Source organism: Procambarus clarkii, chromosome 83 (genome assembly GCF_040958095.1).
Source record: "Procambarus clarkii isolate CNS0578487 chromosome 83, FALCON_Pclarkii_2.0, whole genome shotgun sequence".
Taxonomy (NCBI): Eukaryota; Metazoa; Arthropoda; class Malacostraca; order Decapoda; family Cambaridae; genus Procambarus; species Procambarus clarkii.
The window spans coordinates 3,895,018-3,922,920 of NC_091232.1; the positions used below are offsets into that span (position 1 = coordinate 3,895,018).

At 40.4% G+C, this 27,903-nt stretch overlaps 2 protein-coding genes across 4 annotated transcripts in view; both read left to right on the top strand.

Annotated features, from left to right (window-relative positions):
• Window positions 1-18,106, top strand: part of qless (decaprenyl diphosphate synthase subunit 1 qless) — a 103,233-nt gene extending 85,127 nt beyond the window's left edge. Inside the window, exons 3-8 of the mRNA XM_045759481.2 lie at window positions 5,953-6,083; window positions 8,116-8,254; window positions 11,896-11,985; window positions 12,396-12,527; window positions 13,117-13,311; window positions 13,520-18,106. Coding sequence (XP_045615437.1) covers window positions 5,953-6,083; window positions 8,116-8,254; window positions 11,896-11,985; window positions 12,396-12,527; window positions 13,117-13,311; window positions 13,520-13,741 — 909 coding nt within the window. The 3' untranslated portion in view covers window positions 13,742-18,106. The remainder of the gene's footprint in view (window positions 1-5,952; window positions 6,084-8,115; window positions 8,255-11,895; window positions 11,986-12,395; window positions 12,528-13,116; window positions 13,312-13,519) is intronic.
• Window positions 18,107-23,794: 5,688 nt separating this feature from the next.
• LOC123768741 (probable ATP-dependent RNA helicase vasa-like) overlaps window positions 23,795-27,903 on the top strand; it is a 40,498-nt gene continuing 36,389 nt past the window's right edge. Inside the window, exons 1-2 of one of the 3 annotated variants that reach the window (XM_045759475.2) lie at window positions 23,795-23,911; window positions 26,987-27,024. In XM_045759475.2, the coding sequence (XP_045615431.1) occupies window positions 26,997-27,024 (28 nt within the window). In that variant the 5' untranslated portion in view covers window positions 23,795-23,911; window positions 26,987-26,996. Of the gene's footprint in view, window positions 23,912-23,971; window positions 24,118-26,986; window positions 27,025-27,903 lie in introns of those variants that run through there. The other 2 variants (XM_045759476.2, XM_069316296.1) reach the window with 2 other exon arrangements.

Sequence of the window (27,903 nt, forward strand, 5' to 3'; positions counted from 1 at the left end):
CGGTTGTTGACATGCTGTATGGGCACGTGGCTTCTCGTCTGTTTAGGGACAAGTGCAAACTATTTTCTCGCTAGGCTGAAAAAAAAGCTTCAGAATAGAAACCGCAATGTGCGCAATGGTGCATTAGTGCACACTACTTCCACAGTGTGCATTAGTGCTGTGCTCTGCTTCAGTATTAGTGTTTTTTTTTTACAATAAAAGTAATATTTTTAAATACTTAACGTTTGTGGGAAGGTTTTACAATGGCGTCAGTCCTTGTTGACGTATCAACAGGTCCTAAGTCGTCGTAACGCCAGCAGGCGTTTCTCCAGGGACTAAACAGTTACCCAAAGAAGAGTTTAGAATCGAGAAGTTGACGATAAGTGGTCATTATTTAAAGAAATCCGCAACGAATGTGCATTGTGGACGCAATGTAAAGCAATCTTTTTTAATAAGAGAAAAATGGACGTTCTATAGTACCTTGTGACTAGTGAAGAAAAGTTAGGTTAATGTTCTATTTTTAAACTTGTTGACCGAGCCAAATCGTTCACGTTACCACGATTGTTTTCAATACTTGCTTCAGTTGCAAGAACAAAGTTAAGGAGCTCCGCACTGTTCTCACATCCCCCACCCCCTCTTACTGTGGTGCGTAGTATTCTGTACAGTGCGCCCACTACTTCATCCAACAATCTTGGCTGTTGACATCGGCGATAAATGTTGTGCTTATTCGTTAATTTAATAATTGCTGCTCATTAGCGTTAATGCCTGAAAACCCGGAACGGCAGAACGTAGACATGAATTGGTGAATTAAATCATTAATTACGTGTTTGTAAGCGTGCAGCCGCCCAGGTGTGCGCGGGTGACGGGCCTTAACAAGGCTGTGTGCTGCCGTCCAGGACAACACCCCGCCACACACTACTGGCAACCATACATTTTGTGCGCGCGTTAGTTGGCTGGCAGGTTCAGCCAGTAGCTACGCTCCATAGCCTCCTTAGGCTTGTGATAATAGTAAATGTTAAAGACTGGCCCTCAGGGTAAGTTACAGGGAACGAGGTAGTGATTGGCACTTCAACTTTCCCTTGACTGTAAGTGGCGATTACTCTTAATGATCCGAATACGGCCGCCATGTGGTGGAGATAATTGTCATGGGAGAGTCTTTTCTTGAGGAGCATCTCTAGCGCAGTCAGTCCAGTCAGGTGCAGACCTTGTAGCTAATGGTGTGTAACACGAGCATATTATATTCCTGGCTCCCATATTACCCGGGAAAGCGCATCCAGTGCCAGAGAAGAGAGGAATTAAGAGTACACAAGCACGTCAACTATTTGTCATGTCTTCTCACCTCTGCGTTAGGCACAAATTTTCAAAAGTATTTCCTCCCCCTCCCCCCACTCACAGCTTGTCACACAACGGCGGTGCCCGCCAGGTCGCAGGGGTATACCACCTAAATGTACTTTGCCAAAGGAAGGAAAAATGTCGTTTTTGACCGTGCAAACTCTGCTAGCAGAGTATTATTCCTTGGGTCCATCTTAGGGTGGACACCTTTTTTTTTTATGTATATATAAAAGACTTGCAATGTTTGGATAGTGAGAGCTGAGAAAAAAGACGCAGTTGCAATTGAATTCAGACAAATGCCAATGAAAATGGAGCGTGATAGTAAGGTAAAATGAACCCCAGGCATACGTTAAAGTATAGATGTGACCAATCGCTGTGAGTGGGAAGGTTACAGCAAACTATGACACACATCCCCAAGAGCTGGAATTCCTCCCAACCATCGTGTAGGCAAGCACACGAACACACGCACTCCCTTCCTTGTTCGTGCGCTTCCCCCCCTTCCCCACGTTTTTCCCCTCATTCTCCTGCCTGCCTACCTCGCTCGTTACAGGACATTTGAAGATACCAATACAAGCTATACGGAAATATTTGTTACCGTCACGCTGCACGACTACGTATAAGCAGCTGGGAAAGGTGTAAGTAGTAACTCCAGCACGCTCGCTCTAACACTGGATGAAGCGGACGTCCCCACTTGGACATGCGCCAAACTGGGAATGTCCCGGGTAGCTTTAAAGATCTACGACAACGGAGCTTTTCCTCCCAGCTGTACATTCTTTGAGAAACACTTGGTGGATGCTGCACCGGCATGGAGCCCCAACGCATTAATAAAATATATTAGGTATGGCCTAATTAATCATATTAGGTATGATTCTTAACCCCACATACGCACCAAGACTACTGTCAGAGCTGAGGAAATTGAACTAGGAACACAGACAGAACCCCGCATTACTAAAACAGGAGTCTAGGATAAAAGATTAGGGATAATTGGTAACGTAGGTGGTGATAGTGTTCAGTAACGCTCCGCACAATGGGAAAAACTTAGATGTCAACTTATAACGATATAGTAGTTCTGATTTTTTTTTTTTTTTTTTTTTTGTAAATTTGAATAAATGGATATCGAAGCCAACTAGATACGCAGTTTTAAATGTGCTTTTTTTATAGGAAGAAAATACTATATATTAAATTGATCTCAAATGCCAGGGCTTGGTTAACTCTTAGACACTGCAGACTCGTCTAGAATGCATACATTGAATAAGTTGGCAACCCACCGCCTTCTTGTTCACACAGGGAGTGAGTGTGTGTGTGTGTGTGTGTGTGTGTGTGTGTGTGTGTGTGTGTGTGTACATACGACATGCAGACTTGCTGGCCGCTGTACACACAAGGAAATGTTATGTTTACACCGTAACTTGCGCTTGGCGCGCCACAGGGCCTACCCTCGCACACCTAAGTAATCAATGAAGCGACCGTCTCAGAGAGCTTGGTCCAAGTGAAGGTCTTGCTTGACAAAGTCAGCAAGTGATAGTGTAAAACATACTTCGTAAGAGTATAAATGTGCAACTTGGGTGTCACAGAGGATGGATGCGCATACACGCGTGACGTGGGCGAGGCAAGGTCGCCCCGCCAGGTAGCACTGTTCCTTGGCCAACACCACGCTGCTCCTGGGCTAAAAGTTTCCACATAAAAGATTGTCCGTGATTTCGGTTAGTAGGAGGATGTGTACGGTAGAGGGAGGCTGAGGTAGGAAGCGTGCAGCAGCAGCAGCAGCAGCACCACCACCAGCAGACCTTGACCTCCAGTCATCGTCGCCTGCCTTGGTAGTCCCGGCCATCCTCGACTATTTAATGTTGCTTTCTATTTTGTACTTGCCTGGCGACCAAGTGTGTGCTTCCTGGGGTTGTTACCGATGCTGCACTCGGCTGCTGGCGTTACTGTAGGGATGTTACAGCGTGTTACTTGCAGCGCTTCTGCCACCATGCCCATCTCTTGGTCGTCCAGCATCACAGTAATGAGCATAGTAGAGCTCTGTACATAAAACCAGCAGTTGTACATGGTTCGGCACGTGCCGGTGGCTGCGTGTATATGCGTGTGCGCGCATACTTTGTGACCTAGTTTCCTTCGCTACATTGTTCGCCACCCCTCCCCCCCCCAACGGTTCTACAAACACCCCCCCTCCCTCTGACGGTTCTTCACCTTCCCCCTGACGGTTCTGCATCCCTTCCCCCCCCCCCTTTACTAGGTGGCTGCTCCCTTCCCCCCCCCCCCACCTTTACAAGGTGAAGGGGGTGGGGGGGGGGGGAGTACCGAGGTACCAGCTTCCCCTTCAAACCAGAAAAGTCCGGATCAACAGATAGCTGCGAGGGGAAAACTCGCGAAACCAGTCACGGGTAAGCCAGGTGGCCTTCCCTTCCTAGGGATGCGGCTCCTTCCACCCAACATAATCCTCCCCAAGACTCTTGTGTAAGTGAGCAATATGGGCGGTGGCTTGTGTCGGCCAATATGGTGCTATATTTTGACTCTCAACGGTCACTTGCCCATTTAGGCAACATTTTTTTAATAGATATGATGGTACGAAAAGTTCCTCACGTTGCTCAGAGGTCAGAGTAGGTTGTATTTCATCAGTGCTGTCTCCCCTGTGTTAGACAGAATCAATTGGGAATCTTGAGTGCTGAATAGTACGGGCTATTCATGCCCGTGTCACCTCTTCGGTGGCTTAATTTTCATCAATCAATCAGCTGGTTAAACAGTTGGTAATTACAATAGGCGAAGGATACGCTGTGTAGGAACTCAGGCCAATTGCCGAGTGGGCTTGTATTGTCAGTTGCATACCTGAATGTTGTGTGCATCAGCGAGAAGGCCATCGGTAACGGCTTGTATCGGATTAGAATAGACGATTATGTTGGTACGAATGTTTACCGTAAAGCTGCTTGTGATAAATGAGAGATTGTAGGTGTGGCGAGGTAATTATCCGGTAGAAGTCTTGTAATGGCTCGACTGTGAACAGGTGAATGTAAGCAGTGTTCATCAGAGGCACCAGGTGTTGCCTGCAAGGGTCAGACATGCTCCTTCCTGCTTGAAGGCGAAGAACTTGTCTTAGAGGAAAGAACGCTTCTTGTAGAGCAGTCCGGGCACGACAGGCGCTTCATCCTGGGTCCTGGCGCGCTGACGGGGCGTCAGACATTTGACTGCAGGAAGACAAAGGGGGGGGGGGAATCAAAAGGATTAAGATAGGATTAAGATTAGGGGAGATTAAGATAGTGGGAGAGGGATGCAAAGAGGGGGGGGGGGATGTGTGAACGTAGTAAGAGTGCTCGCAGATCGGGAGGAGGGGGGGGGAATAAGCGTGGATAGGAAGGACACGGCCCCGTTGTGGAGTAGACGGCCGTACCTTGTACATTTACTAGATGGCTCGTACACTAATGGATTTACTGGTCTAGTCGAGCCTGCTTGCACGCTCACGCGCAAGTGTGTACACGTATATATACACACACGCATGGTCCAACAAATGGCTCCTAAAGTTCAACTTAAGTAAATGTAAGATAATGAAACTAGGGGGAGGAAATGGGCCAGACATTGGATACCGCAACCCGTCCTCTTAAATAACGTAGCTTTTCGCTCGTATGCGCGCTATGGCTCAAAATGGACATAATTTGAAATGAAATCTGCTCACGAAAGTGATGTAGCATTAAAGTTTACGATTAGTTTAAAAAGGTTGGCGTGGTGTTGGTGGAGCAACAAGTACTGGATCAGTTGAGCTTTCTCCTCGGAGCAGGTGGTGGTGTCCGGTGATTCCTTGACTAGTTTCCAGTATTATCACTCGAAAACTAGTAACTATCACGCCTACTCGACCTAGTGACGATACGATAGTAATACTTGTTCCTCTTAGCAGTGGTCAGCTGACATGCAGAGATCATGTCATGTAAAATACGCGTATGGTCATAAATTACCTTTTCTATACCGATGTATCTTTGCACTACTTCTCTTCCCTTGGAACTACCTTTTCGTGGTGGTGTTCTGACGACCCGGAGGACCCTTCTACGAGGCATGTTTGACCTCTTCTGGGCAAAAGATGTACTTCATATTACCTATGGCAATGCAAACAAAAAGTCTCGTGTCCATGATAAGCAACATGTCGTATGCTTTCCCGTTTTACCAAGGTGATGGTGAAGACTATATATATCTAACAATGGTTTGGTTATAAATGTTGATTCAGCCCCAGTGACTAAGGTACAGTGTTTAAGATATACCTCTCAGTTCTAAGGAACTTGGCACCCATTTTTAATGAAGTTACCGGCACGTTATTTGGGCAGTAAAAAATTCTTGCTAGCGTGTTAAATGTGTTTTTATAGTAAGATTATCTCTTTTTCCATTTAATTTAATTAGGTTAGGGAATACTGGTTGTTTGCTAGGAAGTACTTCAAATTCTAAAACTTTATTAGTTTTTGAATTTGTAATAGGTTAATAATGTACTGTAGTTCTGTAGTTATACTAGCATAACGAGTAATGGTTTATATACTGTGTAATCTAGATTTAGAACTTCATCAGTGACGATTTGTAGATGTAGTTGATCTCGGTGAACCACAGACGAGCGTTGCTTCCTTGTCTCTCACTTGGTGATAACACCCCATGTTCTCTCTCCAACAGGAGCTGAAGTCTCACGCAGAGCTCTACGAGATAGCCAAATATTACTTCGATGGCCAAGGCAAGGCTGTGAGACCTATGATAACCCTTCTCATGTCCCGGGCCATCAACTCTCACCTCCACAACCAAGACAGGTGAGCCACCCATTAACTTGTTCCGCCTTAAAAAGTTGCTTGCAGATTACCTGGAAATGGTGCTAGTTCAGTTTAGTCTTGTGTGACCTGACTCGACAGAACGGGGTGGTTCTGGTACTGACCTTTTGAGCCCCCTGGAGCGTGCTAGTGTCACCTCGGCACGCTAGGCCACCTGGTGCTCTTGGTACACGTGTACACCCCTCGGGTAGTGTGGCTCTGGACTATTGTCTTGTAAACTGTACATAAAACATCACCGTTTAAATCTAATGTTATTAGGCTTGTTGTAACTACGGATTTTAGAAGTTTGTACTGATTTTTTTAAAGTATGGGTGGCATTAATATTGCTAAATTCAGCCCATTTTTATATAACTAGATTGCAGAATTTTTTTAATTATGAAACCATTTGATTTTTATAGATTTTACTCCTGTTATCTGATATACCGTTGATAGATACCGTAAATAATCTGATGTACTAGGAGAGACTACTGATAGTGTGCGGCTGAACACCTCGTTATATGTTTTACGGTATATAGCACGTATACTGCCAGACTTATTCAGTTATGAAATTTTAGAAATAGTCGGTATTTAACCTCTACTTCTGGCTGTTTGTTTAATTTTGGTTGTAAATAGCTGATCCTCCTCTGATGGATGGTGAGAGGAGGAAGGATGCGGAATGTGGGTGGATGACGGGCAGGAGGATGGGTGTGTAGAACAGGTGGGTGGCAGCCAGAGCAATGATCCGGGAGAAGGGTCACCCCAGCCTTGCTGGTTCTTGGAAGGTGGGCACGAGGGAGAAAGTAAGGTTGGGGGAGGAGGAGTTGGTGGGGAAATAATTATGGAGACGGGAGGTAAGAGGGGGGAAAAAAGGGAAGTTAGATTGAAGATTTAAAAACCGAGGAGGAGGAAATGTGGGGGAGAGGAAAGGAACTTTCACTGACGACCTTCAGGGTTTCCCCAAGCACAGCCACCGCCTCCACCCACTGACCCGCTCGAAAAAAAATCTTGCTCTGCGTCACTAGACTGCTTTGATCTCCGTTGCCAGTCTTCTCTATATCCTTTACCGTCTTTTATTTTGGCGTTTCCTCTAGATAATTTTATAACGTTTGTCTTGAACTGTGTTTTTTAATAATTAAAAAGCAATTGTATGTAAATGTATTTATAGTGCTTGCACATTATCACACCTTTGTCACGTCCTGTGTTCCTTTGTTTGGTAGGTCACAAGGGAGGGGGCCCAGTTTTCCGTTGCTGCTGGTAGGTCACAAGGGAGGGGCCCAGTTTTCCGTTGATGCTGGTAGGTCGCAAGGGAGGGGCCCAGTTTTCCGTTGCTGCTGGTAGGTCACAAGGGAGGGGGCCCCAGTTTTCCGTTGCTGCTGGTAGGTCGCAAGGGAAGGGCCCCAGTTTTCCGTTGCTGCTGGTAGGTCACAAGGGAGGGGCCCCAGTTTTCCGTTGCTGCTGGTAGGTCGCAAGGGAAGGGCGGGTAGTTAGCGTTGTTGGAAGGTCATGAGGAGAGAAGCACAAGAGTGATGGTGCATGGTGGCAACTCTCCACCATGACTGCACAACTTGGCTCGCGTCTCGTAATATGTACTAGTTAGTCGATGCAAAAGGGGGCGTGTACTTGCCTGTCTGTTCTTGGTCATTCAGATTCTGTTCCCCACATAGGGACGGTAATGGTTGGGCACATTTTCTTTCACCTAAAGCCTGTTCATCGGTACTTAGACCTAGAGAGGGGGGGGGGGCGGGGGAGGGAACCTCGATAAAAGATCAGAGTAATTTGATTCAGTCATGTTGGGTTTAAGGCCATCAACCTCCGAACAGTTAAGGACAAGTCGTGTTTACTACCCTACCAGCAAGTAAACCTTTAGTCATGAACATAGTTCCCGAGTAAACTGTGTACACGGGGGAATTCACAATCTAGGTGTCCCTTCTGGGCATATTGAGCAATATGAAGTAATGGTTTGTGTGCAGTGAGTGCGCGCGTACACTGTAGTCTGGTGATACTTCACACTTATTGATTTTTTGTTTTCCTTCAGATTGTTCGACTCTCAGCGGCAAGTGGCCAAAGTGGCAGAGATGATTCACACGGCCTCCCTAGTGCACGACGACGTTCTCGACGCGTCCGACACCCGACGCGGCAAGCCCTCTGTCAACTCTCTCTACGGTCAGCGCAAGGTAAACACCACCACCGCCGTACTCGACCCTCTACGGTCAGCGTTAGGTGCACCCTTCCGCCCTCTGCCTTAAGTGCAAGCTGTGCTGTACTATTGGACCGAAGTAGTATGCGTTCCGAAGTTTTACCCCTCCTTGGCCAAGGCACACCCTCTCCTGCCAGGGCAAGGCTTGGCGAGTTAACCCCCCCCCCCCCCCATCTCCTTGTCAAAGAGCTAGCTTTACTGAGATAACCCCCCTCCCCCCGGTCAAGGGCAAGGTTGTCCACACGGGCGTCTAGTGCTAACCCTAGCCAGACTAAAGTAGGCACACATCACACGCTTGACCCTGTCATTTGTCGACGGGTAAACCATCCCGCCCCGCTACCACTTCGTCTGACTTTGCCATTTCGGACTTCCTTTCTTCATTAACTCTTCATCGTGACCTTGCGTCTTAAATCCATCCCCCCTCGATCTTTGCCCCTACAGAGCCTTAACTCTACCCCATTCCCGAGCCTGTTAATGGTGGTGGGAGAAGCCTGGCTCTTCGACCTAATGAAGGTCGCCAGGAAGTCTTATTTCTTCCCTACCCTTGCCTTTCCCATTTAACACTAACTTTCCTGCTATACAAGATGCGATTAAATGACCAAAACAACGGTATATGCAATTAGTTTTTTGTAACGCCAACAACTGTGTTAATGTGGTGAAAGGAAAATAGACGATCAAACCTGTTAAATAAACTAGTACTGCAAGTGCCAACAGTGACTAGTCAAAACGGGCTCTGACGTCACCGATAGTAAATATATTATATATTGAAGAAATTTTTGATTAAAAGTGGCCTGTACCTGAGAACTTTGGAATAAACATTTGAATAAGCCCTCTAGCTAGACCAGAATGTGGATACTATGAACATTACATGTTGGGTGGGAGGGTGGAGGTGGAGAGGAACCCCAGCCGCCCGTGCTTGTGGGGTAACTTGTGTACTCGCCCAATTGTGCTTGCGGGGGTTGAGCTTTGGCTCTTTGGTTTTGTGTATGACTCGGTAGCACAACTCGTCCTTTTAAAAATAACGTCGCTTTTCGCTCGTATGCGCTATGGCTAAAAATGAACGTAATTTGAAATAGAAATCGGCTCAGAAGTGATGTATTTTTCCGTTTTTCTCTAGCATATTCGGTAAGGTTATCTTGAGGATTTCGGGGCTTAGCGTCCCCGCGGCCCGGTCCTCGACCAGGCCTCCTTTTTGTTACACACCCCCAGGGAGCAGCCCGTAGCAGCTGTCTAACTCCCAGGTACCTATTTACTGCTAGGTAACAGGGGCATCAAGGCGAAAGAAACATTTTGCCTATTTGTCTCCGCCTCCGCCGGAGATCGAACCCGAAACCTCAGGACTACGAATCCGAAGCACTGTCCACTCAGCTGTCAGGCGCCAAAGGTTAGCAGAGTGCGCTTTCAAATAACGTTTTTCATGACGTTTTGAAACCTTAGGAGCATTTCCTGCCCTCCAAACCTACCAAAGGTCCCTTAACTTACTGTTATGGAAAAAAAAACTTATTTTTAAATTTTTCATTTTCAAATTACGTCCATTTTCGGCCATACGGGCAAACAGCCAAATTCAGACATAATTTGTAAGAAGAAAAGTGGCCCTGCCTACCTTCCTAAATGCTACCCACCTTTACAGCTTTCACCCAAAATTGTAGGTTGGACCACTCGCCACAGAACATCCACAAAACGTGTAGGCTAGTTTTAGTAGGCCTGTGCTTTTATATTTTATTAGAGGGCACTATATCCACAAGCTGATTTATATTAAAAAAAAAACTCTGGCTAGCGGCATTGACCAGAAACTGTTTCACCATAAAGCGCTTACAAACATTTAGAAGCCATGAAACTGGGCTAATTAGCCAAATTGGTTGTAGAGTCGATATTAGCAGAAGTGTGATCCCGTCAACCAACTCTTAACAAGCGGGATAGATCATATCAAAGGTGAAGGACACTTCCATTTTATTTAATGTAGTGACAGTTTACACATTTAATACCTTAATAAAATCTCGTTGTACCACGTAGGATGTTCGGGCCTTGAGATAGCCTTGTTACAGCTTGCCATTGAATGGTTTCAAGAGCCGTGACGCAATGTCATTACCAGGTGAGGTAACAAGTCACGGATGTTGTTCCTGTAGTTGAGTCTTTAAGGACACCGGTAATGGCTTAGCAGCTCGGACTGAAGGTATTAGTCATTCCCCCTCGTGTCGCGCTTGCCTCGCCCAACTGTTAACATTCCTAACGTGTAAAACACCGACGAATCCGTTCGTGCATTGCAAGAGACCTTGAAAATTTGGCGACTCTGGATGCCTTGCCATCCGAGCTTCGATAAAGCCGTATGTAGGTCAGCTGCTGCTGCTGCTGCTTCTCGCCACTCTACCTGGAGGCTGTTTGATGCTGAGCTTGAATTTTTCTCTTCCCCTCCTTTCCTTCCTCCCCTCCTCCTCTATCCCCCCCCCCCCTGCTGCTCCTCCTATCCCCCCTCTGCTGCTCCTATCCTCCCCCTCCTTCTCCACCTCCAATACCCTTTTATCTTAACTTTCAAGGTTACTACAACATTAGATGTAAAAATAGAAACTTTCATGTAAATTTGGTACCAACTATGATTCAGAGCTTTCATATGGTGAGCCATAAGAATCGGGCGAGAATTGAATAGACTGTACTGGAGTCATGTCCTTCAGAAAGGTGCAGTCAGTGTGAAACTGATCTTGGCTGATCGTCTTGAGTTGTAATAGCACCCTTCTGGGAGTTTATGAAGTTTGGCCAAGTGGAGCCTTGAACACTGGCCTCGTATTTGATGGTAGCGCTAGTGATATACAAATACAGTATCATTTTTCTCAAATACCTTTTATATTCATAAGTACTGTAAAATTAAATACCATTTACCTAATATGTTAATTTGAAGCCTATCTCTTGAAACTCGTTTAATTAGCTCGACTCTTTTTTACTAGTGAATTTAATGTTTAAAAGTTTTGTTTATTTAAGCATTCATATTGTCGATTGACTTTATTTCAAAATTACCCTATGAGAATGATTGATTGGCTCGATGATCCAGATAAGCCAAAGAATGGTTGATAGCGAATAGTGTTTATTCTTGAAAGGCACAGTAATGCAAGGCTGTTCATGGCTGAACAGCCAAGTGCTGTAGTTTTATTGGTTCCCACTCGGTTGGTAATCTTAAACATCAGCCTTACATAACAGTAAGGACAGACTCTTGCCCCTACTCCAGTCTTGAAGATTGCAAGATTTTAAAGAAAAGTGCTTAATGAGCAACTATGTGCTTCATATAATGCAATTGGTGCTTTCAGTGAGGTATAATTTACTGCTCACCTTAGTGCTGCCAGTTTCTTGGCTGCCTTGCTTGGTTGACCAACTGGCACTTCATGGTCACAGAAGAATCTGACTTCATTGGGGAGTGTTAAAAATTCTGCCACTCATGGTATTCTTATCCCAACTGCAGTATCATGATTTATTTTTTTCCCTCGCAAATGTAAATCTCCCCCTGCTCTAGATATACATCCTGAAAGATTAAAGTAAATTAACAAATTCTTCCTTTGCTACTGTAATTTTCCACCAGTGTGTTTATTTATTAATAATAATGACTTCTAATTTAAGATTACTTTCACTCAGGCTGTAATGGCTGGAGATTATATCCTCTCTGTTGCCTCAACCATGCTGGCCAGGATACGAAATGAGGAAGTCATCGTTGTGCTCTCGCAGGTCAGTACACTGTATAATCATATTAGGCATCACACTATTTGAAAGTGCCAGCAACTTTTCATTCTTGGAATTACATATTTTAGTTTGCTGGTTAATATCATTGTTTTCAATGATTATTTATTTAGTGTCCTACAATACAGTAGATGCTTTTGAACACTATCTAGGTTGATAGCATTCACTACGGTCCTAGTCATGTACACATCGTATCTTGTATTATGAATTGCTGTGTATCACGGCAAATGGAGGGGGGGGGGAGGTGCTTTCGACAGGCCGCCGGCTTCCCGTCCTTGCCGAGAAGACTAGTGTTGGTGGCCCTCGGGTAAATGCAGGTACTCCAGGTCATGAGTAATTTTCAAACTCTATTTTAATGTCCTTGTCTTCAAATGGTTAATTTACCTCTAATATTGCAGGTACTCAGTGACTTGGTTCAAGGAGAATTCATGCAGCTTGGCTCAAAGGAAAACGAAAATGAAAGATTTGCACACTATCTTAAGAAAACTTTCAAGAAAACGGCATCATTGCTAGCATACAGTTGCAAAGCTGTGAGTATCTAGGTTTAATGAGTTTACAATTTGTTGAATAGATTCCTTTATAATTGATATATTGAAGGTCTGAATACATTAGTATCATTTATGTATATTTGCATTTGCTAGCAATCCCCTTGATGTAGTGGCAAGACGCTCGCCTAGCGTTTCACAAGCGCTTTGTCCTGAATTCATATCCTGGACGGGGAGGATTTACTGGGCATGGATCCTTAACTGTTGCCTCTGTTTAACCCAACAGTAAAATGGGTACCTGGTTGTTAAATGATTCAGCAGGGTCATATTCCGGGGAATATTAGGATTAAGGACTTGCCGAAACGCTATGTATGCTAGTGGCTGCACAAGAATGTAAGAACTCTTGTATATATAAATAAATAAATATATAAATCAAAAATGTAATGTGCAGTTTTGTAGTCTATATAAAGGCTTTCAAAAAAGTTAAATATAATACTTTTATTTACAGTATGATCATGTAATGTTGCACTTCAGAGTGGTTCCCTGGCTTGTGATTTTCTCCAGTTGGGGGCAATTAAATTTGGTAAAGAAAGTGTAATATAGAGTAGTACAGTGTTGTGATGTACCTTTTCAGGTGGCACTCTTATCTGGTGCTGATGAAAATCTACAAGAAGTCTCCTTCCAATATGGACGTAATGTTGGAATAGCCTTCCAACTTGTGGATGATTTGTTAGACTTTGTTTCATCATCAAATATGATGGGCAAGCCAACAGCTACAGATCTGAAACTAGGTTTAGCCACAGCACCTGTTCTTTTTGCATGTGAAAAGGTAAGTAATGTGCAAATGCATCTGCACTGTATTACTGTACAGTATATCAAAATTCTTGCATTTTAATTAGAACAATTAAGTGATGGTTAAACATGGTATTCTATTTACTGGCTAAAATAGGACTTTTATCCTTACACTACTTATTAAATAACTTTTATACTACAAAAGTCATGTTGAAGTCTGTAAAACTTGAATTTTTGTTTTTCAGTTCCCAGAGCTTAATCCAATGATTATGCGGAGATTTCAAGAGCCAGGCGATGTACAGAAAGCCTTTGAATTTGTGCACAAGAGTGATGGGTTGGAACAAACTCAATTCTTAGCTCGTCAGCATTGTGAAGAGGCTATAAGAGTTATTAGTACCCTAAAAGCTTCTAGTGAACAAAAAGCTCTCATTACCATAACGGACAAAGTGCTGAATCGAATGAAATAATACTTTCTTTGCTGCTCATTAGACTTCATTCTGCCATCTACTGTAAACTTAGTGGCAGCTATAAGCTCAGGATTTTAAAGTCCCCTGAACTTGATCAGAAAATTGTGATCCTGATGCTACTGGCTTAGGTTGTCTAGTACCATCATGAACAGAGCCATGAATTCAGAAATGGTTAGTGATTGGAGCAAATGTATTGAAACTTGTTTTGGCAGAAATGCACCATATTAAATTTTTTGTTAAATTTCAGTTTATAAGAAGTTGCCAAAAAGTAAAATATTTTGGCTAAATTTGAGAAAGGGAAATTAAATTTATATTAATGTGAACCAAATATATATATTGAGATTTTGAATTTCAAAATTTCATACAAATTTTCAATAAAGCCTTGGACCGGTGTAAAAAGCGGGCATATATGCCATTAGTAACCAAGAACAGTCAACAAGTGCCCTAGGTTTGATGCTCAGCTACTGTAAGATATCAACTTTATTTCAGGCAGAGACAAATATGACTTTGTACAGCACTACAAATGACAGATGATTTAAAGAAATTCTCTGTACACAGTGGATGAGCCTCATCTATTGCAAACTATTCCAGATAATTCTTTTACTTTGTGATAGGGCTAAGGGCATGTTGAGATCAAGGTCTCCTATATTTTAAAATTTTAATTTCTTGTTAGCCATGTGTGGGGGGTGGGTGGGGTTTGGCCAATGCCCTATTACTTCTGAGAATTTTTTGGTTACTTGGCACTCAAAATATATTTTGTAATTATGTGATAGAGAAAGGTGTAAATACTTTTTATTGTATTTTATAATAATGATGACTAATGGTTTTATGCTTAATGAGCATTTTATGCTAATAAATTTTGCAGTATTGTTGAGTATTTAGTGTCATGGTGGGTGGATGGATTGGTCAAACTTCAGGTCTTTTGTGCCTTAGTGGTAGCAGCTGGTGTTGCTGCTGTAAATGGCCTGTTAAAAAAACCCAGTTCTGGAAACTAGTAAATTTCTTCATGCTGCTTTTAGTTGGTAGCATGCGATAGATTTGCAACTAAAAGCGTGATTTTTGTTACTATAAATGCTACAAGGAAGATAGAGCAGGTTATGATTTAGCTTTGTATATTATAGGCAACTTTATTTTAAAATGTTAAAAAATCAATAAATGTTGCAAAACAGTAAAATTATTTTTTACTATAGATAGCAAAATAATATAATGCTCTTATTCCTTCTGGTAGAAATTGTTCTTGTACTCTTTACATAATCTTGAAGTCATTTATATTCAGGCAAGCTTTCTTACTTTTGCCAAGGGCATATTCAAAGTTTCATTGCAGTCCTGTACTTGCAAAGGTGAGGGCCTACATGATTAAAATTTTACATTGTTCAATAATTTTCCTTTTATTGAAGCACGCCATTAGTTTTCTAACCCTGTGACTCTTCGATTGAAATGAAGACAAAATTGAAGCCTTGCATATTTCAAATTAAGCAAAATTACACAAGTAGTCTTGAGTTTTAAACTTCATATAGCAGGCTAAATTTGCTTTCCCAGGATGCTTGGAACAAATGTGTAATTGTATCATAATTGCAAAACATTATTACTTTGACCATCATTCAAATAGTTACAAGTGAACTAGATACTGCAATAAGCTTTAATGTTGCCAAGTGTTATTTGGCATTTATGTTTACTTTTCTATTCTTTAACTTTGACAGTTTTTTAATTTTGTGGCATTCATTCTTCAAAACTACATAGGTCGGTGTCAATTTTGGGGTCATTGGATCAAAGGTCACTTTATGCAAGAAATTTAGTTTGTACCCCTCATCATAAGCAGATCACTGCTTGTGGAACATTTAGTGGCATTATCAGCCGACATTTATAATACTTGGTAGGGTCCTTCATATTACGTAATTTTTTAAAGGTTAAATTTTTGGCTAATGAGAAGTTAGACAAGGTTTTAACTTTTATAACTAGTTTGGGAAATCTACTATTGGTTTTCTCTTAAAGCCCAATTGTTTGCATACTGCCTGCTGTTCTCAATTGCTCAAAGGAGGAAATGTGTGGCAGCGCTTAGCTTGTATTACAGTATATTCCTTGCCGACTGTATACATTTTTTTTCCTTTAGTTATAACCAATTGTTTATTTTTTGATTCCATGATGAGTACATACTGTACAGTGAGTAAAGTTCTTTCAAAGATACCTTAAATTGGCATTAGTGAATATTGTGTGTGATAACATTCACTGTGCACCGTCTTAAATCGTTACTTATCTTGGGTCACCAACCACCACCACCACCACCACCCACCCTACACGACAATGTTGTTTTGGTACTGTCAGAATTTTTGCCAAATATTAAAATAGTCTTTACAGAAACTGTGGGCATATGCACAAGTGTAAAGTCAAATTTTCCAATCTGTGCACTCTTTAACGGTGATGAATACATGGGTAAAGGCTGCAAGAGATCAGATTTTACATTGGTTTAGGCTTTTCATGTCTTATGACTATCATAAAGCCCAAATCTTTGTTCTTGATCTGCATTAGTGCTATTAAAATCTTAAGGCTTCAGCATTTCCAATAATTTGGCAATCATTTTGTATGGTACCATCATTTATTAAAGTTTTATTTTCCTAGACTTGGTAGAGGTTGTGGGACTAATGTAATATTTCACTTGGCACGAAGCTTGGGCTGGTCAGTTAGTTTCCAAAGAATTTCAGAAGACCCTTTCAATGACTGGAGACAGTTACCATAGCATTAGTCCCAGGTCATAATGATATAATCTAGACTCCCTCTATACTAAACAGAATGTTAAGAGGAAGTTTGTAAGCCATGCTACTCCATTCATTTGAATGACTACTAAATTTTTTTTTTTTTTTTTTTTTTTTTTTTTATTATTATTATTATATACACCATGGCAATGAAAGTTATAATTGCAAATGCTGATGGATACTTTTCTGAATGTTCATGTGTAAAACAATTTTTTTTATATATATATATAATATAAATATTGCTTGCTCTAGTTTTATATAGTCACTATTTGAACTTTATTTTTTTTGTAATTAAATTGTTAGTTTTGGAATGTCTTGCTGGCATTTTTTTACGGTACAGAGATCTAATAATGTATGTATATTTTGCTATTACTGTAAATACATAATGTGAATTGTCTATAAAAATCTTTTGATTTTAAAATTGCAGGTATAATTGATACATAAAATCCCATGGATGAACCTACCTTTCTCAAGTGTCCGATTGGGAAACTAAATATTGTGCAAAAATGTACTCGTCACAAAGTGCAATTTTTGCACATTAGTTTTTATAGTGCGTTACCATCATTTGGTCCATGTAATAGGTATTACTTCTGATAAAAATTTTAAGCAAAAATAATTTGGACAACTGCCATAGACTGATTAGAGCTTTGGATATTAAAAAACATATATACACACTAGTTTTGTAAACCAAAACAAATTTAATTGCAAAAGTAATGAATTCTTCCATTGTACTGTATACAATATAATTGCTTTACTAGAGAAGAGCCTTCATGCTAGCCTTGGTAGGCAAAGTGGTTGAGTAAACACTACACACTACTGGAATAGACTTCTCAAAATGATTGCATTTCTTAAGAACCTCCAGAATACTTTCTCTAGAATTTTAGTATAAAACAAAAGTTCTTTTAAATTTAAAGCTAATAATACTGCATAGATTTCAAATGTGATGGAAATCTTATTTTTAGTAAATATTTCATAAGCTTGTGCAACATCCGTACAGTTATATAAATGAACACTATTTTACCAATTGCCGTAGTTGCAACACATAAAAAAAAAATTATAAAATTGAACTGTTAAGTTTTCATATTTTTATGGAGCCTAAATACAGTCGACATGTACAGGTATGGAATTTGGGAATGTGAATACTCATGTTACGAAAGTTTTTGTATCCATTCATATACTCAAATTTTAAATGCTCGCATGCACATATGTGGCCACTATTGTAATCACACAAATTTGCAAATATATGGACAAAAAATATACTATATAAAAAAGCAATTATTGTATTTTGTTAGGTTCCCTCTTGATAATTCATGATATACCCAGTGATTTTCATTTAAAATAGGAACATGATTTCACTTTTTTTTTTGTTCTAGATTAACTAGATTTTTCTTCAATTCTGTATTATACTAGATTCATATAAAAATATAATTTAGCACTGTACATAATTTTTTTCAATTAAATATTCAAAGCTGCTGTGAAAAATATTAGTATTAATAAAAAACTTGGACAGCCAGTCACTTCTTGGAGGTCTGGCCCATGTCAAGTACCATATGTTAAACCTGGCCAGCCAAGCCTTGTGCAACAATGAAACTTTTTAATAAAATTATATTTTTTATATACGTGTTATCCTTACTCCTTCATGACACTTGAATTAAATATAAATTACAGCTTCAAAATGGTTAGATTTGGCATTATGTACATGCTCTTTAGCCCAGTTCTAAGGTGGTATAATTAGATACTCGGTTAAAAAAAGACACAAAAGGGAATAAAAGAATTGTATGAATTGTGCAAATTTTAATATCGCTTACTCAAATTAATCAAAACTAATCGTGCTATAATTAAACAGTATGGTCTTGAACCTTGATAATGGATACTTCATAGAAAACTATAGTTGGAAAAATTGTACAGTACCTTACCTTTTTTTGGTTTATCTTGGGATGGCTTTGAGAATCAATGTACCCATGGCCCAGTCACTGACCAGGGGCCAGTTTCACGAAAGTACTTACGCAAGCACTTGTGAACCTGTACGTCTTTTCTCAATCTTTGGCAGCTTTGTTTACAATTATTAAAAAAGTAATGAGCTCCGAAGCACCAAGAGGCTGTTTATAACAATAACAACAGTTGATTGAGAAGTTTTCATGCTTGTAAACTGTTTAATAAATGTAACCAAAGCCGTCAAAGATTGAGGAAAAACACACACGTTCGTAAGTATTTGCGTAAGTGCTTTCGTGAATCTGGCCCCAGACCTCTTGGTGGTGTCATCATAAAGGCTGTTCAAATGTGGCTGCTCACATCCAGATGTATGAATTACACCCTGGTTGACTAGGTATCCTTTAAGTGTTCATAAAATAATCTTTTGAACACACGCCAGCCAGTTATGAACTTTGTGTAGAGATGGAGTGTATAAAAGTCTTGGGCCTTTAATGTAGATAGCTCTCTCTTGGCATACGAATTACACCTGATTTTTGAAGGGGCTATTTTGCACAGTCTGCCATGCCTCGTGGTATGTGGTGTTATTTCGGAGTGCAGGGTTGAAACCGGTACTGTACATCTAAAAATTAACCTTGGATATGCAAGTGCATTTGTATGGAAAACAAATTATGAGATTTGAGGAACTTTTAATCTTTTGCATTATGGTCAGAAAGACATCTGCATTGGAAAATGTTCAACACTTGGTGAAAAGTCATACCAGGACAAAGTTGACTTGTACCAGGAACATTATAAACTAGACATAACGGGGCTGATATTTTCAAAACTTGTATAATACTAAACAATTTGGAGGATATTGATCCGGGCCATGTCTTCTGAAGTTCAGATGTAACAAACAAGCAGTAACAGTTTAAAGCTCAAAGTCACAAACGCAGGACAAAAGTTTTTTTTTTTCACTCATTGTGTTATAAACCTATGGTACTGCCTATCTGCTGAAGCTGTAAATGCCAAAACATTGCTGCAATTCAAAATTCACTTTGATAATCAGGATAATTGGGGGGACCTTCGACAAGCTTCCAGCTTCCTGTCTTCATAGAGGCCACTAGAACTGCAGAATTTGTAGAATTGCAGAAGGCCACTAGAATTTAGTGTAGCCCTCAAGTAAGATATTAAATTGGGGTGGAATCATTCCCCAATGATAAATCGGTTCTTTATACTAGGCTTGTAGAATGGAAGTACTGTACTGTAATTGAAGTGTCACTCATATTAATTGCTATTTATAGGTTTGCTTTAAAATTGTAGAAATGCGATCATTGAAGGATAATTCAAGATTATTTGCAGAAGATTTGTATTAAGTTTGTGCAAAGTTAGTAATATTGTACTTTTGGGACAGAGAGAAAAAAATTTAAGTTGACAAACATTGCTAATGCTCCACAAAGATTAAAAGTTCAGACAAATATACTGTACTGTATATAAAATTTTAGTTTTTTACAGTATAAACATTGTATATTTTTTATAAACAAACATTATCATAAGAAGAGGGCTGTAACTGCCCATGGGCACCACACTAGAAATGAAGATCTACTCAATGGGCACAATATTCAAGAGTAATACCAAATGAATGCCACTCATGGATATTGTGCCCACTGGGTAAGTTACTCAGTGGCTAAACCAAAACAGAAATGCCATGCAAATAAACCTACCTATCTTACCTCCTAAATGTTAACCTATGTCTTACTACTTTTTAAACAATATTGATTACTGACCAACTTGTATAACTGCTGATATCTGCCATGAATAAACTTAATGAAAATTGTAGTCTGTCAATTTAGTTAAAATTACTTCTGCTGTTCTGTTGCAATTTCTGCTGTTCCATCCAACATGTTATTATGGTCATTATCCAACATTCTGTTTGTAACTCATTTTGTATGTATGTATTTTTACCTGAATGAACATTATTATTATTATTAGAGGGCCCCTAAAATGTGGAATGGACTCCCAAATAAGAAAAAAGAGGTAGAATTCTCTCAACCAGTTTATAAGGGAAACTAAACAATAATTAACATCATGTAAGACTCTCTCATCCTAAGTAAGTAAATTAGTACAGTATACATAATACCTTATAGTAATTGTGAAAATTAAATTATATATATCTGTACTGTTGCTAAAGCTCAGATTCTATATTAAAGTACAAGTCTATGCCTCTCATTTCTTCTCATAAAATTGTAATACTGTATCCTGCTAAATTTCTTAAGCAATTAATATATGCAAGCTTGCTTATTCTTTAGTAGTACTAACCCCTTTAAACACAAAAATACGTTATATTTAAGCTAAGCTTGAAGGTTTTGCTTATTAATGGCTTTATTTAATACTGTATGTAATCTCTGCACTTCACATCAGTGTTCACACTAGAAGGTGAAGATAATAAGTTAAGGGAAGGGAAGGGAAGTATCAATGGAAAGCGCTAAGTCATTACGACTATATAACACTTGGAAGGGATCAGGATAAGGATTTGGATGGGACGGGGGGAAGGAATGGTGCCCAATCACTTGGACAGTCGGGGATTGAACACCGACCTACATCAAGTGAGACTGTCTTTCTACCGTCCAGCCCAAGTGGTTGGATATTCCTTAAGTGCCACAAGTGGGTCTCGTCCAGTACCCGTCTGCTAAGCAAAGGAGATTTTGCCCATGCCACCAGTCCAGGAACGTGGTGCTGGACTGGTGCCTGGACGATGACCGGGCCGTGGGGACGCTAAGCCCCGAAACCAACTCAAGGTATACATAGTAACAAATTTTGTACAAAGATTAGTAGGTATATTAATGTAAAATTTGAGGGTTATCAACAGGTATACATTGTAGCATAATTTGAGGATTATTTCAAGGTATACATTGTAGCATAATTTGAGGATTATTTCAAGGTATAATACAGTAAAATATGCATTCAATATAACAACCATGATATAAGATGATAACAATGATTACAATGGTGATGTTGTATGGCTTAGGTACATATATATTTGGGGATTGGGTAGCACTAGATACAGTGCGAGTTTGAAGCACTTGATAGGAAACTATGAAGATGAAATCAGGAACTTTTTGGTTTTATTTTTGAATAAGGCAAAAGTTGGAGAGCTTTTCAATTCGTTAGGTAGTGAGCTCCATAGACTAGGTCCCTTTATTTGCATAGTGTTTACACAGATTAAGTTTGACTCTGGGGATATCAAAGAGATATTTATTTCTGGTGTGGTGATTATGGGTTCTAATATATCTGTCCAGGAAGAGTTTCAGAACACAGTATGAGTACTGTGTGCCTCTGTAACCCTTCCTCCAACGCCCACAGTATGAGTACTGTGTGCCTCTGTAACCCTTCCACCAACGTTTACAGTATGAGTACCAGGTTCCTCTGTAACCTTTCCACCAACCCCCACAGTATGAGTAACGGGTTCCTCTGTAACCCTTCCACCGACGCCCACAGTATGAATACCGGGTGTCTCTGTAACCCTTCCACCAACGCCCACAGTATGAATACCGGGTGTCTCTGTAACCCTTCCACCAACGCCCACAGTATGAGTACTATGTGCCTCTGTAACCCTTCCATCAACGCCCACAGTATGAGTACTGTGTGCCTCTGTAACCCTTCCACCAACGCTTACAGTATGAGTACTGTGCTGAATTTCCAGGGACACATTCTAAACATATCTAAAAAAGTTTCAAAAACTGTGGGCATTCTTTCTAAGATCAGATATTATGTACCACGCCCTGCCCTGGTGACTCTCTATTACTCCCTTATCTATCCATATCTCAACTATGGTATTTGTGCTTGGGGCTCTACTACCCAAAATCATTTACGTCCTCTAATTACTCAACACAAAGCTGCTATTAGGACAATATCCAATTCTGGCCCCAGACATCACTCGGTACCCCTATTCAAATCCCTGAATATGTTAGACATTAAGTCACTGCACATTCTCTCATGTGTACTATACATATACAAAACGCTAAATTGTAATGCCAATCCTGATCTCAAAAGCTTCATAGAAGGTTGTAACAGAACCCATGAGCACCACACCAGAAATAAATACAGTTTTGATATTCCTAGAGTACGACTTAATCAAACCAGAAATGCTCTACAAATCAAGGGGCCCAGAATGTGGAATGACCTTCCCAACCATGTTAAAGACAGTACCTCTCTCAACCAGTTTAAGATAAAAACTAAACACTACCTAATAAATTCCCTGTAACCTACCTCACTCCTCTATTGTCAACCCATGTCCGTTATTTTCTTTTTTTTTAATCATCACTGTTTGTCAACCTATTGTATTTGTGCTGCTTTTTCAGTCATGTTCCCCCTTTTGTTTTATCTTTATTTGTATTTGTTCTCAACACTTTTTATTCTTTATGCTCAATTAGTATTAAGTTCTAGATATTAATGTTTTTCTTGCCCGAAACGCATTGCGTAATAGTGGCTTTAGGCATTGTATGTACTAGCTCTATCTATATATCAATCCATTAATGTAACATCACTTGTATGTATATACCTTACCTGAATAAACATCTGAATCTGAATCTGAATCTGAATCTGTGTGCCTCTGTAACCCTTCCATCAACGCCCACAGTATGAGTACTGTGTGCCTCTGTAACCCTTCCATCAACGCCCACAGTATGAGTACTGTGTGCCTCTGTAACCCTTCCTCCAACAATTACAATATGAGTACTGTGTGCCTCTGTAACCCTTCCTCCAACGCTTACAGTATGAGTACTGTGTGCCTCTGTAACCCTTCCTCCAACGCCATCAGTATGAGTACCAGGTTCCTCTGTAACCCTTCCACCAACGCTCACAGTATGAGTACTATTTTTTACCTGAGGGCCACTAACATTTTCATGGCTTCGACGAGGACTGGAAGCCGGCGGCTTGTCCAAAGTCCCCCCCTCCCATTTTACTATTGCTAATTATTCAATTATTCGTGGCTTTGAAGGAATGTAACCCTTAATCACCAGTGTATGTACTTTCACAACCCAGTGTACTTTCTAGTATATTAATAAGCAAATAAAGTGAGCGAGAGAGGTGAAGGCTGAGTACATGACAGGCAGCGAGGGGCGGCGCTGAGTGATAGGCAAGGCTCAACACTGAACTGGTAATTCAGGAGGCGCAGGAAAGCTAAGAGGGAATATGTAGAGAGGAAGGTGTGCCGAGAGCATGGGTAGGCACAGTGAGCGTCCAGGAGCTACCCCGAGGTCTCCATCACGCTCGAAACCTCTCTCACGATTTTCGAGCATTATGCACCTTTCAAATTGATCACTTTTATGCGATATAATTTTACTAATAGTTACGTAATTTGTTAATTTACTAATATATTTCAGTTGCACATAACACACATTTCGCAAAATAAGTAATTGCAAAGAGAGGCGAGAAAAACACGTGTTATTCAACTTTGTATAGAGACACTCCCTCCCCCCGGCACTCTGAAGACGGCCTGAGGTCTCCCGGTGTAAGTTGGAATTTAATCCTCATTTATCTGTTTTAAAGTGCAATTTCTGTAGTGTATTTTGTGACCCTGTGATTGTGTCTGACGCAGACGTCAGTTTGAGTGGCACTAAGAAGGCTGTTAGCGGCGGATTACGTTGAAATAGATGTAAAAGTAAGCAGCCCTGCAGTGTTTAGCTCGCCCGTGGGAGAGAAGCCATATTGTTCTGGGTACGAGAAGATATAGTTTCTGTATCATTTATTTTAGCTGTATGTGGAATGCTTTTTGAACTCGAGTGGAATTACTAAGCCTTAGGCTTATTAAGACTAGCAATTGCCTTGTCTTTCAATTAAATAAATATAATATAAACCCCATACCCATGCTGAGTGGTAGCAGTCGTACGAGACCTGTTCTGTCAATTTTTATTTTTGTTTTTACAATTTAGAAAAGAATTTAGTTTTATGAAAGGTTGACATTGTATATGATGATCAGTCAGGATAAGGCCCTGTTTAGGCTAACAGTAACTGAATGGGTGAGTCCATGTACAGCTTGGATGAGCCTAACAGGGCTCTGGTGTATATAGGCACACATAATGTTTGTTTAGGCTGTAAAATTTTTGCAATTGCTCTGCTCATTAATGAGGCACAACCCTGCTTTAGAGAGGACAAATCAAGCTTAACAAATTTGCTTGAATACCATGACAGGGTCAGCTAAATGTGACAAGTGAATACAAAGGTCGGGAGAGATCCAGCATTAAGGCAGCGTCTGGGATGCTCTCGGACGTGGGTTCGAACCCTAGTTACGGCCCTTGTGGATTTGTTCATTTGATGCATCACGCATTAGAATTAAGTTTTTAGTCATTAATGTTTTTCCCTGCCCGAAATGCTTTGCGTAATAGTGGCTTTAGGCATTGTATGTACTAGCTCCATCTATAAATTGATCAATTTATGTAAAATCTCTTGTATGTATGTACCTTACCTGAATAAACATTTTTTTTTTTTTTATAGTGATTTCTGTGTGTAATGAAGTAAGGGGGAAGAGGTAGAACAGCCTATTGACATTGCTCGAGTGCATGGGGGAATTGCGTAACACCCTGGTTTGTCTCTCGGAGAGACTGCAGGATCCGTCGGTAAATCGGGATGATTTCCCGGTTGCAATTCTTTTTCTATGTCGTAGCTCTGTCAATTAAGGCACCGTCTGGGATCCACTCAGACGTAGATTCGAACCCTCGTCACGGCCCTTGTGGATTTGTTCATTTGATGCATCACGCTATTGTGATTTCTGTGTATAAAGCAGCATCCTCAGTACTATTTGAGAGAGAAATTGACTGCTGTTTGCTGACAGAGTTTTTGCAGTGCATCAGTGAGCAACCTAGTTGAGTAGAGGGTGCTGCCACCCTCGTCAAGGTGAATATTGTGGAACCGCATTCCCGCCGAAGCTGAAAATGCCAAAACTCTGCTGGGTTTAAAATACAGCTGGAAAAGATCAGGGCAAATGGGAGGGGTAATTATTACTATAAGAATTTTGTATTTGTAAATGTTCTCCAAATAGTACGGTACTTACCTATGTAACTGGCCAGCAGTGCCAAAAACTGTTATGGGTTACTGTATGAGACTGAAATGCTGATCCATTTTAAATTCTGGTGACCCTACCAGCCTGTGTTCATCCCATACCCCAGACCATTCTCTCTGCCAATGTTTTTTTTTCTTTTCCTGATTTTACCTGATTTACCTTAGGGCCACTAACCCTAGTTGCCTCGACATGGCTGGCAGCTTGTCGAAGGTTCCCTTGCTTTGATGATCTTTTCCAGGTATATTTGAACTCGACACGGTTTTGGCAATTACAGTTTTGGCTGGTATGCGGTTCCATGGGTTAGTAACTTTGTGGGTGAAAAAACATCATTTGTTCTCAGTCCTATATTGTGGCTTGAGCTTGAAACCATTGCTCCTTGTTTGTGTTACATCTGACGTTCTGAAGAAAATATCCGGATCAACATCCTATAACTTGTTCATTATTTTAATGATTTCAATGAGATCTGCCCTGTCATGCCTGATTTACAGATTTGTTAGCCCTGTGGCCTTCAAGCAAACCTCAAGGGTAGGTTCCAAAATTAACCCTTGTGGCACCGCATTTATCACATTTCTCCATTCAGATTTGTTTCAATTTAGTATGACCCTTTGTTTTCTTTCCTTCAACCATTGTTTTATCCATTTTGATATTTTACCATCTGTTCCATAGGCTTGTAATTTCCTTGACAGTCTTTCATGTGGTACCTTATCAAAAGCTTTAGCAAAATCCATGTATACTACATCCACCGGAAGGCCTTTCTGAGAAGCTGGTTACTGTTTCTGAAAATGAGCAAGTTTGTAAGGCAGAATATATTTTTAACTAATCCATGTTGTATCGATTGTACAAGGTGCAAGATGGCGAATAATTTCCTTCCCGAGAACACTCTCCATAAGCTTGTAGATGTGTGATGCCAAGCTGATTGACTGGTCGTTTTCTGCTGAGCTCTTTCTGACTTTTTTTTAAATAGGGGTTTAATTTGCATATTTTCAATCCCTTGGTCCAGAGATTTTGTGAAAAGTAGTTTCAGCAGTAGGCATAGTTCTTCTGCCAGTTTCTTTAAGACTTTGGATTGGATTTCATCCACACCTGGGGCTCTTGAGTCTTTTAGTTTGTCAATATTCTTTCTATTAATTTTGCATGCTATGGGTATATCCCTAAATTCATTCTCTTCCCATCCTTCAAACATGTGGGTGGGTGAGGGCTAGCCTCAAGCATCTCGTCTCCAACTTTGGACAGGCAAATAACGAATAGAAAGACATTCTCTCATAGATCTGTGGTCTCACAAGCACTATTCTTACACTGATTACTGTTCAAACATCAGTAAGTTGCACTGCAGCAGCCTGTGAAATATTAAAAAAACAGATGCACACAGACTAAAAGTGCAAGACTAATGCTTAGCTCCGCACATATAATTAACTGCTCTAGAACTTGTCATGAACACTGTTATTAGCCAATTTTAATAACAGTAATACACTATATTCCCATTGTCAAAAGTTTTGCATGTTACTAAATAATTTTGTATTTTTTCAGTTTGAGAAAGATGAGTGACTGGGATGATGATGATGAGGGTGAGTTATGAAAAATATACAGTACAGTACATCTTGCTTTGTTTAGGATAAGATCATGGCTCCTATATTCAACAATAGGAGCTAGGATTATAACAACAGTACAGGTACTGTTGTGCAACAGTATGCACAACTGTTGCACAACAGTTGGTCTCCATGCATGGACATGGACATCTTTAGCAGTCCCGCCTCTCGGCGAATTCCTGACTATGAATGTTTTGGGCTCCCTGGGTGGCTTGTGCTCCACTTGGCAATGTGAGAAATGTTCACAACCATTTAATGTTTTCTAACTTATTTATTGGATTATAACATTAAATTTGATGTCAATGTTCATAAATGAATTGTCTAGAAAATATATGCAAAACCAAGTGTGTTTATAATAGATTTTGATCCTATCCACACTATGCTAAACATAAACCGAGCATGCTTGGCAGGTATTGCTTAGAGATACTTAAAATGTATATGCTTACGTGTACAGTATTTTACATTTTCTTTTTTTTTTTAGGGGGGGGGGGGGAGGGGGTTATAACCATAAATTTAATATAAACATTTTCACAAGTGAAAAGAGAATAGATGCGAACCATAATTGCGTTTATAATAGACTATGCTTGACAGCAATGAATGTATGCTCTTCATGAAAAGCAACTGGATGGTTCTTTTGCATCCTCGGGACGTTTACTGTCGGCGTACCAATAACTCATTTTAGCATCACTGAAACATGAAAGTATACAAAGTGTTGGTTTAAATATATAGTATACAGTACAATATTTGTAGACCTGCTCAAAACATTAAGCAGGGTTTGGAGGAAAGAGAATGGCCTTGAGGAGGAGATTGGGAATTGGCCCAAAGGGAGGAGAGAAAATGGCCTGGGTGGGAGGTGAT